Source organism: Anomaloglossus baeobatrachus, chromosome 5 (assembly GCF_048569485.1).
Source record: "Anomaloglossus baeobatrachus isolate aAnoBae1 chromosome 5, aAnoBae1.hap1, whole genome shotgun sequence".
NCBI classification, from domain to species: Eukaryota; Metazoa; Chordata; class Amphibia; order Anura; family Aromobatidae; genus Anomaloglossus; species Anomaloglossus baeobatrachus.
In genome coordinates this window covers 491126211-491141756 of record NC_134357.1, presented here as the reverse complement: position 1 = coordinate 491141756, position 15546 = coordinate 491126211, and the positions used below count along the sequence as shown (strand labels likewise).

Sequence of the window (15546 nt, the reverse complement as noted above, 5' to 3'; positions counted from 1 at the left end):
CACGTTGCGTAAATACATGCAGTTACGCTGCGCTTTGTAGCGCAGCGTAACTGCATGCGTCCTGCGTCCCCTGCACAGTCTATGGAGATTGTGCAGGGGCCGTGCGCACGTGGCGTTTTAGAGCGCAGCGCTTCGGCTACTGCCGAAGCGCTGCGTTCTAAGAAGTGACATGTCACTTCTTCCGTGCGCTTTGCCGGCAGCTCCTGCTCTGTCTATGGCAGGAGCCGCAGGCAGAGCGCATGGAATCTGCTTTTTTTTTTTTTTTCACTACGGACATTTCTGCAGCGATTTAAAGCGCACATGTGCTCTTCAGATCGCTGCAGAAATTTCTGCAGTGAATGTACGCAACGTGCGCACATAGCCTTAATCCTGAGAGCTAACAGAAAGTCAGTAATATCTGAAACAGAACAAGAAATGCAAAAAGTGTCTTGGATGTTCAAAGTAAATTTATACTTTACACCTGATCTATCGCATACTAAAGTATATTAGAGTATGGATTGTGGCTCCAGACCGGTGACCAGACACGTTCCTCGTTATTATATGTGCCAGCTTGAAGGCCACATGGAGGATATATGTGCACACAGTGCAATTTTCTTGCGCTTTTTGATGCATTTTTTTTAGTGCAGTTTTGTCACAAAACTGCATGCAAATGCTTATGAGAATCCTGATGTTTTGCGCACTCATTGCTCTTTTCCCCACCTCGCATATTTGGTGCAGAAATAAATCTGTAGCATGTCCATTTTTTCATAGTTTTTGCAGCGGTTTTCCACCCCAGAAAGCATAAAAAAAACACCAAAATGCATGTTTTTTTCTGCCAAGAGATGCAGATTTGGTGCAGAAATTTCTGCAACCAAATACTCTGCGTGCACACGTAGCCTTAGCCTATGTTTACACTCAGCATTCTGTTCTACAACCAGAACCTGCTCTCTTGGCAGTAAAAAACGCCGTATTTAAAATGCAGAATTTGCAGCATTTTTTTAGCAGTTTTCTTTTTTGTTTTTGGTGCGGATTACCGGAGTGATCTGTGTACAGTAAATGTTTAAAGCTTGTTTTATTCACCAAAAACATAGCATAACCTGTTTCCTGCATTTTTGTTTTTTTTATTACTTTTTATGGGTGAAAAAAAAGTTGCAATTATCAAATTAGCTATAGATGTGAAAAAATCTGCAGTTCTCAAAATCAGTCAGGAAAAAAAAATAAGCGTGTGCCTAAGGTTTCTGAAATCCCATAGCTTTTGACGTTCCAGTAAAAAGAAGCTGCTTTTCTACAATAGAAAAAACGCTGTTTGTGAACGTAGCCTTAGGCTGATTTCACATTGCGTTTTTACCTACGTTCACTCGTCCTGTCGGGGCATCCGTCGGAACCCCCCTCCCTCATCTCCCCTGCAAAACGTGTTTCGGATGCATACGCCGACGGGGCCATTGACTATAATGGAGCAGACTGAGTCAGCGTGTGCTCTGTCTTGCACCATTTTCGGGCATATACGTTTTCTGCTGGCGGACACCCGAACAAAAGTAGACTACGTTCGGACGGGTGCCCCGAAGGGACCAGTGAATGTAAGTAAAAACGCAATTTGTAAGCGGCCTTAGGCCTAGATGTCATGGACACAGCATGATGGGTATTCCCCTAGATATCTTGCAAATCATGTTCATGCCTGGTGAGTGCGCATTACTCTCCTGTGGATTGTGCCTCCACCCTTGCAGCCTCGTCTAGGCATACTGAAAATATGTATACTACATGAGTGTATCGCACGTTCACCAGGCACAAAACGGCACATGTGCAAAATTTCAAGGGAGAACCCATGATGAGAGAGAATAGCGCACATGCACAGGATACGAATATACTGGAGATTTCACAAGTGATGGCCATGATGAGAGAGAATACTGTGCATGCGCAGGATCCGCACACAATGGAGATTTTACAGAGGATAACCATGATGAGAGAGAATACTGCGCATGGGCAGGAGCTGCACACAATTGAGATTTCACGGAGGATACCCATGATAAGAGCGAATACTGCGTATGCGCAAGATCCGCACATGATGGAGATTTCACAGGAGATATCCATGATTAGAGAGAATGCTGCGCATGTACAGGATCCGCACATGATGGAGATTTGACGGGAGATACCCATGATGACAGAGAATGCTGTGTGTGCGCAGGATCTGCACATGATGGAGATTTCACGGATGATAGACATGATGAGAGAGAATACTGCGCATGCGCTGGATCCGAATATACTGGAGATTTCACGGGGGATACCCATGATGAGAGAGAATACTGCACATTCGCAGGATCTGCACACGATGGTGATTTTACAGGGGATACCCATGATGAGAGAATACTGCGCATGGGCAGGATCCGCACACAATGGAGATTTCACGGAGGATATCCATGATAGAGAGAATACTGCGCATGCGCAGGAGCCGCACATGCTGGAGATTTCAGAGATGATACCCATAAAAAATACTGGTAGCTATGACCTGTCAATATGACACTAGTTACCTAACCCTCTAAATTTTATACAGGATGAGAAAATCATGTCTGCTTTCTTTCGACGCCACATCTGTACCTGGCTGTGTCTACTATTGCAGCTTTGCACCGTTTACAACCTATTTACTGGCAGGGCGCTGGTTTTACAAGAATTCAGCCATGTTTTTTGAATCTTAAACAAACCTTTCAAGCTTCTTTCTCGGTTTCCTTCTTTTCTCTGTACAGAGAATATACCCTGGTACTTCTGTGCTGCGACTCAGCCCATTTCTTGCACATCCGACATTCATGCTCCCTCCCCTCCTTATAGCATCATGTTGGAGTCTTCCCATAAATATGCATGCAGTAGCGAGCGTTTTGCCGCGCGCTTTCTAATTATGAGCTCTGAGACTTTAGAGGACAGCTCATTTATTTCTCAGCTGCTAAGAGCAGCATTTCCAAAGACCTAAATTGCATTCAGCGCTGCGCTCGGCTATAATTGGCACCCAAAGCATCCAAATGATTGTAATCTTGCTCACTTTCAAAACAAACATGTAATTTCAGAAGAGGATATTAATAAGGTCAAGGAAAAAATAAAATCCACGTATTCCTGGTGTGGAAACTTGAGGAATCCGACTGAAGAGGAGGGAGTGCGACAGCCAGCGTGCTGACCTGCTTAGTCCTTGTGGCTACAATATTTTCAGGACTCTCTTTAGTGATGTATAACCTTAGGGCAGTGGTCTGCAGTCTATGGGTCTCAGTGATGTTACCAAACCACGGACGTCAGGGCATGCTTAGAAATGGAGCCGACAAGCCACGGATTGTGGACCACAACCCTAAGAGCATCGACTATAAAGTCTTTTTACCCTTGCGTGCTTTGGAGCCTCTTTTGTTCATCTTGCAATTTAATGCTTTTTAGCAGGACAGACTATAGGGGCATACTAGAAGTTGTAGTCTTGCAACAGACTGAGAGCCATGAGCCTAGAGTCATAACCCGTAATGTCCCATGTGCTTTGGAGCCTCTTTCCTTGCTGTTTTCCCACTTCTTGCTCTTGTTTTTTTAGCATTTGATGATTTACCGTTTGCCTCTGAGCTGTGTACACATAATATGATGATGGATGACTTTACAGAGGAGTGTTCATTAGGATATATTTAAGCAAAAAAGCGGAGGCCACGTTTTGCTTTTTCGATTCGGCAATGACCAGCAGAACATTTTTCTTGGAAATCTCCGCTGTGGTGTTGAGTACTTGAGTTATTGGAAAGTTGATGAAAGCAAAGAATGGTGCAAACAATAAAAAATGGGCAAAGTTATATTCTGATTAACAAAAAAAAATCACATTGATGACCAATGACGAGTCCTTCTCCGTTATATTGCCTACATTTTCCATGGAGGTCTGGGTAGGCTTGGTTGTCGGTATAAACAATAGTTGCAAGGGTCACCTTAAAAAAAAAATGATAATATGGGCTAGACTTTCATCAACGTCTCACAATTAATGGTGGATTTGAATACCATGGGTGGATTTTTCCAAGATCTATGATCCAGACGGTCTATGTGTAGCACCCAGCTGTCATCAAGAAGGAGGTTATATAGTGTCTCGCCAACCAGATCCATCATCTGTGCTCCATGAAGGCAAATCGCTCTTCTAATCCAAAAGGTTTCAATCTTGGACTATAGGCAGAGAGAGATAGGCTTTTTTTTAAGGTACATAATCGAATATGCTTGGACTTTTGAAATATGGAACAAATCTTATCGTAGAAAACTCTTGAAATGTTGATAACCAAAGCAGACAACCAGGGGAAACCAAATCCCTTGGTTGTCAGCTTTGGTTATCAACATTTTATGATAGGCGTATACACCATGCTATAATTTCAGTATCTGATAATGGTGGATCAAAACTTCAGTGAGGGAGTTTCTGAAGATCCATGATCGAGGTCGTCTATGGCTACCTGCCTCCGGACATCAACAAAGAGCCCATATATTGTTCTTCGTGATATACGAAGAATGTTGTAGCTGACCAGCCATATTGTCTGTGCTGCATCAAGGCAAATCCTGCCTCTTCAGATCCAAAAGGCTTCAACAATTAATTGATAGAATTGAAAATTTTCAGGGGTAGGTTGATAATGACCCAACATTTTTGGATTTTTGATGTCTTCAGTATTTTAGCGCTTTTGCTCCTGAATGGATTTGATGGATTTGTGGGCCTCTACGTCTTACCTCTTTACACACAAAGGCATGCTTCACATTTTTGTACTCTTTTGTTGCGGTTTTGACATTAATGGCTGTGTTGAGTTATTTAGAGGGCAACAATCTTACACTGTTATAAAAGGTGTACACTGACTACTGTACATTGTATCAGTGTCATATCTTCAGTGTTGTCCCATGAAAAGATATAAAATATTTGCAAAAATGTGAGATGTCTACTTACTTTTGTGATGTACTGTATATCATTGATAGGCTGTAAGCTGATGTCCTCACTGAGTGATAAAATGCTGCTTTAACCTCACATACTATGCTCTTTTAACGCCCTCGTGGCCCCTTGCGTCACGCCCTCGTGGCCCCTTGCGTCACGCTCTCGTGGCCCCTTGCATCACGCCCTCGTGGCCCCATGCTCCCACGTCTCTTTGGCCTCTAGTGTCGCACCCCTTTGGCTCTTGTGCCACGTCCCCTTGGCATCTTACACCGCAGCCCCCTTGCCTCTAAAGGCCATGCATACCCCTTAACCTCTAGCGCAGGGGTGGGGAACCTTTTTACTGCCGGGGACCATTTGGAAATTTCTGCCAACCTTCGGGGGCCGCACAAAATTATCAATGTGAAAATGAACCGGCTATATTTGGTCAAATGGTTAATTAACTCACCCCTATTGTGGTGGCCGAAGCTGCTTCTGTTTTGTGCGGCTGTGATGTTCGGCGATACTTATGTTGCTTCTCTCTTTTCCAGGTTTGTCACGATCTGGAGCGCAGGCAGCTCTTTGTGATAATAAGATTGGTAGACCATACACATCACACAACAGACACAGGGACTGGTGTATATAAATCACAGGAGACACATACATGACTGAAGGGGCTGTTGGCATATACATCACATAAGAGACGCTGGGACTGCTGTATATACATCACAGGAGACACATACATCACACGGGTGGCTGGGGATATGTATATGCCCCCAGCCCCCTCCTGTGATGTATATGCTTTCAGCCCTTCCTGTGAAGTATATGCGCCCAGCCCCTCCTGTGAGATCTATGCGCCCAGCCCCTCCTGTGAGATCTATGCGCCCAGCCCCTCCTGTGAGATCTATGCGCCCAGCCCCTCCTGTGAGATCTATGCGCCCAGCCCCTCCTGTGAGATCTATGCGCCCAGCCCCTCCTGTGAGATCTAGGCGCCCAGCCCCTCCTGTGAGATCTATGCGCCCAGCCCCTCCTGTGAGATCTATGCGCCCAGCCCCTCCTGTGAGATCTATGCGCCCAGCCCCTCCTGTGAGATCTATGCGCCCAGCCCCTCCTGTGAGATCTATGCGCCCAGCCCCTCCTGTGAGATCTATGCGCCCAGCCCCTCCTGTGAGATCTATGCGCCCAGCCCCTCCTGTGAGATCTATGCGCCCAGCCCCTCCTGTGAGATCTATGCGCCGAGCCCCTCCTGTGAGATCTATGCGCCCAGCCCCTCCTGTGAGATGTATGCGCCCAGCCCCTCCTGTGAGATCTGTGCGCCCAGCCCCGCCTGTGATGTATATTCCCCAGCCCTTTCTGTGATGTATATGCCCCCAGCCTCTCCTGTGATATGTATGGCCCCAACATTTCCAGTGTGATGTATATGGCCCAGTGTCTCCACTGTGATGTATATGCTCCATCCCCTCTTGTGATGTATATGCTCCTAGCATCTCCAATGTGATGTATATATCACAGGAGGGGTTGGAGCATACACCTCACAGGAGATGCTGGGGCATATCCATGACAGGAGAGTCTGGGAGTATATACATGATGAGATGCAGAGGGCATATACATGACAAGAGGGGCTGGGGAACAGACATTACTAGTTCACTGGGAGGCATAAGCATTGCTGTGGGGCACAGATGGCACTGGGGGGGGCACAGACATCACTAAGGCGACACAGAGAGCACTAGGGGGGCATGGACATCACTAGGAGGGCACAGGCATCACTAGGGGGCCACAAGCATCACTAGGTGGCACAGGCATCACTAATGGGGGGCACACAGACATCACTAAGGGGATTCACACAGACCTCACTAAGGGGGGGGGCACACAGACCTCACTAAAGGGGGGCACAGACATCACTAGGAGGAGACTGGGGAGGCTGCACACAGTACTTGGAGATGCACACAGCAGTGAAGGGGGCATGCTGCACCGGGGAAGGGGCGGAGAGCGGGCGGCACACAGCGCCGTGGAGCGGGCGGCACACAGCGCCGGGGAGCGGGCGGCACACAGCGCCGGGGAGCGGGCGGCACACAGCGCCGGGGAGCGGGCGGCACACAGCGCCGGGGAGCGGGCGGCACACAGCGCCGGGGAGCGGGCGGCACACAAGCGCTGGAGAGTGGGCGGCACAATGCTGGAGGTGGTGAAGGTGATGTGGGACGGAATCGCAGAGCGATAAACCTGCCCACAAAGTAAGTCCTGAGCACGCTGGCACCTGCCACCGAGAGCGCTCATTGGTGTGCGCAAGCAGCGCATGTGGAGATTTAAAGGGCCGGCAACCGGTAATACCGCGGTGGCGGCCGCCGTAGCACTGCCACCCCGGAAATCTGCCCGTGGGCCGCAGAAAAGGTCATGGCGGGCCGCACGAGGGCCGGAGGTTCCCCACCCCTGCTCTAGCACAGTGCCTTATATCAATCTCTGGAGCGATGCTGTCTTTGTGTATCTTCTCCACCTTTATTATTAGGAAGAAGTATTCTTTGGAAAATGTCCTTTTTGTCACACGGATCCCCCAACAATAACCTGATCACAGGTCTCTGTCCTTATTTGTAGGAAATCATAAAATGACATTTTTGAGGACCCATTCTGTCTCAAAGGAGCATAACTTAATTTTATCTGTTGAAATTAGATTATTTGGTAAGTCCTGGTAATCTCCAGACTGGACCCATCCTGGTAACCAATTGGTATATATGCTTGATCATTTATTTAATTTTTTTTCTAACTGGGGCTTAATTTTATTGAGTGTTTTCGATAGACATGTAATTTTAGTACAGTCCAGGCAATTTTTTTTTTTACGCTATGGCCGACTGTCACATGATCCCCACATCTTCAGTCCTTCCATAGCTAGATGTTATAAGTAAAATTCACGTCTCCCTTTGGTGTGTGGATCTCCTTCCCTGAGCCATCACCTTTCTCCTCTTCGCCCTTCTTTCTCCCATCATCCTGACCTATTAATATGTTCCATTGCTCTCGGCTGGATTGCCTTGTTTCTCCTTGCGCTCCCACAGGACCCCCCACTCATGGTGTGTTATTGCCACGCTGCGAAGGGCGACAGGCTGAATGAAATGTACAGAGCCGGGAACTTCACTTGACTCCGAGAGAAACTGATAATGTCTCTGTGCACTAATATCCTGCCACATATTGGTGTCTGGGGGCACATGGCACCGAAGGTGATAAATAGATATTTCTCATTTAATGCTCTTCCCATTTTTGACCTAGCGGGGCATCTTGATTTTTTAATACACTTTCATAGAAAAAGAAATAGTTTATCATCTCAATCTCATCTCTTGCCGGCCAGTAAACCCAGTGCTCCTGGTGCACCTTCATTGATAAATGGATTATGGTATTTACTATAAGACGAGTTATTGGATGATTTTTTCAATACACCAATCACCTGTAGTGTAGTTTAATGATTTGGATTTGTGGGGAAATCACACGGCAACCCCTGAGCTTATGAACAATGCCTTGGGCATTCAACCTTTAGGATTGCTGAAGTTGGAGAACCCAGTCCTCCATATATTACTACAGAAAGGTGAGCAAGCGTGCCTACTACCGCTCTATGGTGGGTTCACGTGTGGAAACGGCCATGGTACACCGCAAATCGTCCTCCACCTGCTGCAGCATGAAGGAAGGAAGGAAGGAAGAGTGGTGAGACTTCTGATGTTCCTTTTTACTTCTGATGGTCCTTTTTAGTTCTGATGGTCCTTTTTAGTTCTGATGGTCCTTTTTAGTTCTGATGGTCCTTTTTACTTCTGATGGTCCTTTTTACGTCTGATGGTCCTTTTTACTTCTGATGGTCCCTTTTACTTCTGATGGTCCTTTATACTTCTGATTGTCCTTTTTACTTCTGATGGTCCTTTTTACTTCTGATGGTCCCTTTTACTTCTGATGGTCCCTTTTACTTCTGATGGTCCTTTATACTTCTGATTGTCCTTTTTACTTCTGATGGTCCTTTTTACTTCTGATGGTCCTTTTTACTTCTGATGGTCCTTTTTACTTCTGATGGTCCTTTTTACTTCTGATGGGTCTTTTTACTTCTGATGGGTCCATAGAATTTTATAAGCACCAACTGTCCTCTCCTATCTCAGTAATGGGAAAATCTGTGCTCACTAAATACAGAATCTACACACGATACCCATGAATTGTGAAGGAAAGATCAGCAGATTTCTCTAAGAATATGTATTAGAAAGTTGCTGATTTCCACATGTTTGTGATTTCTGAAATAAAAATTACACGCCGGTGATCCTTGAAGGCCCAGACAAGGTGTATTCCCGCCCTGTGTGTGCCTAGGAGTGCTGCGAAGAGTTCTAAGTGAAGACTAATGGGCTCTTTTAATTACAGGTCGCTGCCATTAATCCCAGTCACCCGCTGGCACAGATGCCTTTGCCGCCTTCCATGAAGAATTGCATCCAGTTAGCCGCCTGCGACGCTGATGAGTTGTTACCCATGAACCCCGACCTACCCGCGGATCTCTTCACCTCCTGCCTCACTACGCCAATCAAAATAGCACTACGATGGTGAGTATATGAATTTTTTTCTCATACGAAGGTTTTTCCATTGCAGAGGACCCAGATAAACATTTACGACTACCCCAACACCCCAGGACGAATGGTCACCATCTACAAAGAGGATCTTTCATCTCATCTATGTGTGTCACCACCATGTAATTCAATCTATTCCACTCTATTGGAAACCTGAAGTGTTCAGTTTACCTGCAGCGCCCCCGCAGGAGAAATGAAGTATTACACAAAATATTTGGGTAATTGTACTGTAACTAAGTCATCCAGAAATTGGGGTTCTAAATTGAGAACACCCCCCCACACACACACACTATTAACTCATAAATTACTAATAAGGTGTATGGATAGAGTATACTAAAAATATCCCACCGATATCAAGAATGGGTCCCCATCAATCCCCGTATGGAGCAGAGAGGTACACGCACATGCTAGGTTATTTCCCTTCTCTTCAGTGGCCGTTCCAAAAATTTTCGCCAACTCCCCATTGCCCTTGTGGGGTCACCTCATCATAAATGAGGATGCTGGAGGTGGGACACGCTTCTATCAGGTCCCTTTTATAATGACATTACGAGATGGAAGTATCCCCTTAAGAGCAGTCAAAGCAGCAAGTTGGCCCCCAAAAAGTTTAGAAGGCTTTTTTTTTTATCATGTTGACATTTGTGAAGGTCGTTGTGACTCCCGCTGATTGAGCTCTCCCCTCCTAGCCGGGCCGCCTTGATCTTCTCCTCGGTAATTCTGCAGGTCGCTAGCCTTTCGGGCCCGCTGGATAACACAGACCTTTGTACTGTAGATTGGCTGATAATTCATTTGTGTTATCCGTTAATTTGCATGATAATGAACAGCTGTGGTGGAAGCGCTCGCGTCGGACAGTGATCAATTAGTCTGCAGCGCGTCATCCGTGCGCTCAGTGGCCGCCGCGCGCTGCCTTCTCCCGAGGATCTGCCGTCCTCCTTGGTCCTGCGCATCACACAGGCTCATTTATATTACACACCGGCTTCTGCACAATGTGGAGGACGCGCTTTCATGTTTCCAGCTGCAGGCTCTTAATATATCCTGAGGCGGCATTAACACGTGGGGTTCTCTGCCTTTGCGGCCTTGAAGAAATAAAGAGGAACAAACCCGTATTAACTGTGCCAAGCGTTTCCCAGCTGAGCTGCTATAGAAGGATCCACGGGGTATAAGGGATCAAGATGTTTTTCTTAGAAATCCTCATCTAGTAATGTCACAGCCTTGGACCATTATATATTACCAGCAGGTATTATTAATGCCTGCTATCACATTAACCTGTCGAGGTCTGGAAATTGTAGCATCACGTAAGCGAAGCTTTAGCGCAGGGGCAGCTGATCAAGGACTCTGCAAACAATGGTTCTGTCTTCTGGCACCACCCATTCTGGTATCACTAGAGGAGACTTAAGGTACTTTCACACTTGCGTTCAGCGGAGTCCGTCACTATGGAGAATAGCGCAGTCCGTTAACGCACTGCGCTATTCTCCATAGACTTGTATGGACAACGCACTGTAACGCAAGTGTCAGCGTTGCATCCGTTGGACGACGCAGCGTCGTTATTTTGACGCTGCATTGGGCGGAAGGAACGCTGCATGTAACGTTTTTTTGAGCGGCGGAATCCTTTATTTTTCACTGCGCATGCGTTTTTTTTTTTTTAATCACAGAAACTTTATTTTGTTTCTCGGTGGCCGAACGTTCAACTGAGCGCCCGGCCGCCGACATGTGACAGCGCTCAGCTGATCACCCAGCCGCCGGCATGTGAGAGCGCTCAGCTGAGTGCCCGGCCGCCGGCATGTGAGAGCACTCAGCTGAGCACCCGGCCGCCGGCATGTGAAAGCGCTCAGCTGATCGCCCGGCCGCCGGCATGTGAGCGCGCTCAGTTGATCACCCAGCCGCCGGCATGTGAGAGCGCTCAGTTGATCACCCAGCCGCCGGCATGTGAGAGCGCTCAGCTGAGTGCCCGGCTGCCGGCATGTGAGAGCGCTCAGCTGATCGCCTGGCCGCCGGCTATTGAGATCGATCAGCTGAGCGTTCACAATAGTCTGCTGCCGGTAAAACTGTAAAGAAGAAAAAACAATAAAAAAAATTTTAAAAAAAGCTTTCCGTTGGTTTGTACGATCCGTAGCATCCGTTGTGCCACTATACGCATCCGTTGCATCCGTCACACAACGCAATGCTACGGAAGCCGTCCAACGCAAGTGTGAAAGTAGCCTTAAAGGGATCTTTCACTGGATTTTTTTTTATTTAAACAGAGTATCTCCTCCAATTTCTGCTGCTTCTCTGATTCTGGAACAGTTTTTCTTTTTGTTCTGTGCTCCTCTGTACCCCTGGTAAAGACAAAGCAAATTTTACCTTCTAGCAACTGGGCATATACAACAATTTCTTTGTGGGTGTGGCCCTGTTTTGATTGGCCAGTTTTAAAGAAGATAAAAGCCCACATTGAATTCTTTAATCTACGCCCAGATGGCTGATGGGAAAGTTTGCATCATTACCTGGAGGCATAACTTTGGAATAGAGGGGCACAGAAGAAAAAGGGTAACTGTCCCAGAATCCGTGGAACAGCAGCAATTGGAAGAGATTCTCCGTTTAAATTAAGAAATCCATTGAGATGTCCCCTTTAAAAGGTGTGGGGTCATGAACACATGCCAGCAAGCCTTTTCTGACCCCCTTTTTCTCTCAGGGAAATTGTATTATTGCATGGTCATCATTCAGATTAGTGAGAATCCATGGATGAATCGTGCCCACTACAGCGGTGTATTATACTGCCTTGGGGGGGGGGGCTTGTCCATAATTAGTTCATATTTGCATTCTTCATCCCGGTTGTACTATTCCTCTGTTACTCCTCCTGGAAATGTCTGCATGAATCACCAGTTGGATGTTACTGTGCTCCTTTGTTCCTATGCTGTCATTACTAAAGTGCCTTTGTGTGCGCCCCATTGATAAATGTTGAGTAAAGTTGAGTATTGCAAATCATCTCTGCTGATCAGTCGGTCGACGAGAAGTGACGCCACAATGTAATCCTTGGTGTGGTCTACTAATTTAAAGAGGTGCCAGGAATGTAGCAGTGAGTAGGGGATTCTCAGTTCTCTGGTACAATGACTTAGATTCGTGGGACCCTTTTTGCCCAACCGTCGTATGTTTCCAGGAGGAATAACAGAGGGATGGTTCTAGGAAAAGATGATGCTAAATTATTTCATGTGACATCCAACAAAATCAAACATGTCAGCAGAGCCAACCTTTGCGGCGGCAGTTCATGGATCTAGAAGAGGATGGCGCCTCCTGTGGTGGACAAGCAAAACTATGGGAGTCAGCAGACCATTGATCTAAATAAGCTAAAGCAATAGCCTTCGGCCGGATAAGGGGCCAATGCGGTAGACCGCCATAGTGTTCCCCAAAGTGCCGACCTATTGAAATCAAGCGGGTGTGTTGTCATTCAGTAGGCACACGCCTGATTCTTGATAAAAGATCTTCTCTTCTGATGTTGAAGAGTTAATAATCTCCTCTCCGCAGCAGAGAGAATAAAAGATGCATCTCGGCCGGAGCGGTGTGCGTCTGCGTGCAGAGCCCCATCTCCAGTAATGGAGATACACTGCAGCCTTAATCAAATATCCATCAGCTCAAGCAAACATCTCGGCTCACCTCAGGGGCTGATTTATATGGAGACTCATGTACATCACACTCAATAACATTTCTGCTTTACAAAGTATTAGTCAACCGTATGAAAAACCTGCCAGGAATCCATTGATCAAAATCTGTGCGAAACGCGTGTGTTTCAGAGCGCCTGTTAATGAGCCAGGGATCAGGCCTGTGCCGCTCACAGTCCGTCCTCTATCACTCATTTCCATAGAGCTGATATGTAGCCCCACATCCCAGGAATATAAGATGTATTTATGTATGGACGGATATGGCAGCTTGGTAATACATTTCACTTCTTCTGCTTGCTGTCAGTGAATGGCAGATTGCTTGAAACTATGTACTGCCCACATTGGTAGACTTTTCATGGATTGGACAGGATCAGGACTCGCTTCAAGCATCTGAATGAGAACATTATTTTTTCCATTCATTGACATCAGCAGAGATCTTGAATTAAAATATAAATATCTATATACATATATATTAGACGTTAACAAACATTCTGATCCGATGAATGAGCCATCCAGTTTTCTTCTGTCTGATCTGGACATGTCCTTTTTCCTCGGCATGTGAACAATATATGGTTCCATTTATTGACCGCAAGCAGAGTTTTTGAATTGTTGTCTCTTTGAGTAAATGTTTGATCTTTGTATAGCTTACCATTCCTCATCTTATCCATCTTAAGGCCCTGTGCGCACTTACCGGTTTTTTGCCGCGGATTTCCTGCGGTTTTGCTGCATGTTTCGCTGCAGAAAATGTTCATAACATCTCTGCAGTGAATCACCAGCAAAGCGTATGGGAAACAAAATCCTGTGCGCACTAGGCGGAATTTGACAGCTGCATGTTTTGCTGCGGGATTCCCGCAGCAAAAACAATTGCATGTCAATTCTTTTCCGCACGTCGCTGCGGGATTTCACTCCATTGACTGCAATGTAATCGTGAAATCCCACAGGGAATAACGCAGGCAGCAAATTCTGTGCGGTTCACTGCGTTTTCCTGCGTTATTCCCTGCGGTATTTCGCGGTTTACTTGCGGTAATGTACATCGCTGCCTGCGGTTTTGCAGGGAAGTGATGTCATTGACAGGAAGAGGAAGCGGAGCAGAGTAAACACACACACACACACAGACACAGACACAGACAGACATAGAACACAGACATAGAACACAGACACACAGAACACTCATAGAAATCAAACGGAAATATAGAAAACAAAGCACGTGGGCTCCGCTGTATATTTACCGTCCAGCCGAGGTAAGCACACAGCGGCGGCCCGGTATTCTCAGGCCGGGGAGGGCGAGGGCCAGGGTTAATGTCCCCTGCCTCACTCCCCCTCCCGCAGCCGAGAATATCAGCCGCAGCTGCCCCAGGACTGTCGCATGCATTATGCGGCAGTACCGGAGTGTCCCCGGCTCTTCCTGCAGCCGTGTAGCAGTGGCAATCAAAGTAATGTAAGGATTTAATGGCGGCGGATCGCCGCCATTAACTCCAGGCTTGATCATTGCAGCGTCTGAGACAGCTGACATGATCAACCCGTAAGTAAAGTGAAAAAACACACAGAAAAATCCTTTATTTTAAATAAAACACAAAAAAGCCTCGTTCACCCTTTTATTAACCCCTCCCGAAACAAAGCTCCGGCGTAATTCACAGCTCCGGCGTCCTGCGAGGCTTGCATCCAGCCGCGACTGACACAGACACTGCTGAATGCAGCCTCGCAGCGAGACAGCAGAAGTAACTCCAGGGCATTTCCCACGGCCGGTAATGTGACCGTGAGAAATGCAGTGTGCGCTCACAGGGACTCTATCTATCTATCTATCTATCTATCTATCTATCTATCTATCTATCTATCTATCTATCCCTCTATCTATATATCTATCCCTCTATCTATCCCTCTATCTATCTATCTATCTATCCCTCTATCTATCCCTCCATCTATCTATCCCTCCATCTATCTATCCCTCTATCTATCTATCCCTCTATCTATCTATCCCTCTATCTATCTATCTATCCCTCTATCTATCTATATATCTATCCCTCTATCTATCCCTCTATCTATCTATCTATCTATCCCTCTATCTATCCCTCCATCTATCTATCCCTCCATCTATCTATCCCTCTATCTATCTATCCCTCTATCTATCTATCCCTCTATCTATCTATCTATCCCTCTATCTATCCCTCTATCTATCTATCTATCTATCTATCTATCCCTCTATCTATCTATCCCTCTATCTATCCCTCTATCTATCTATCTATCTATCCCTCTATCTATCTATCTATCCCTCTATCTATCTATCTATCTATCCCTCTATCTATCTATCTATCCCTCTATCCCTCTATCTATCTATCTATCTATCCCTCTATCTATCCCTCTATCTATCCCTCTATCTATCCCTCTATCTATCCCTCTATCTATCTATCTATCTATCTATCTATCCCTCTATCTATCTATCTATCTATCCCTTTATCTATCTATCCCTCTATCTATCTATCCCTCT

The 15546-nt window shown here is 46.3% G+C and overlaps 1 protein-coding gene across 1 annotated transcript in view; it reads left to right on the top strand.

Annotated features, from left to right (window-relative positions):
- Positions 1-15546, top strand: part of RPTOR (regulatory associated protein of MTOR complex 1) — a 364764-nt gene that overhangs the window by 298104 nt on the left and 51114 nt on the right. The window contains exon 6 of the mRNA XM_075351789.1: positions 9233-9408. Within this exon, the coding sequence (XP_075207904.1) occupies positions 9233-9408 (176 nt within the window). The remainder of the gene's footprint in view (positions 1-9232; positions 9409-15546) is intronic.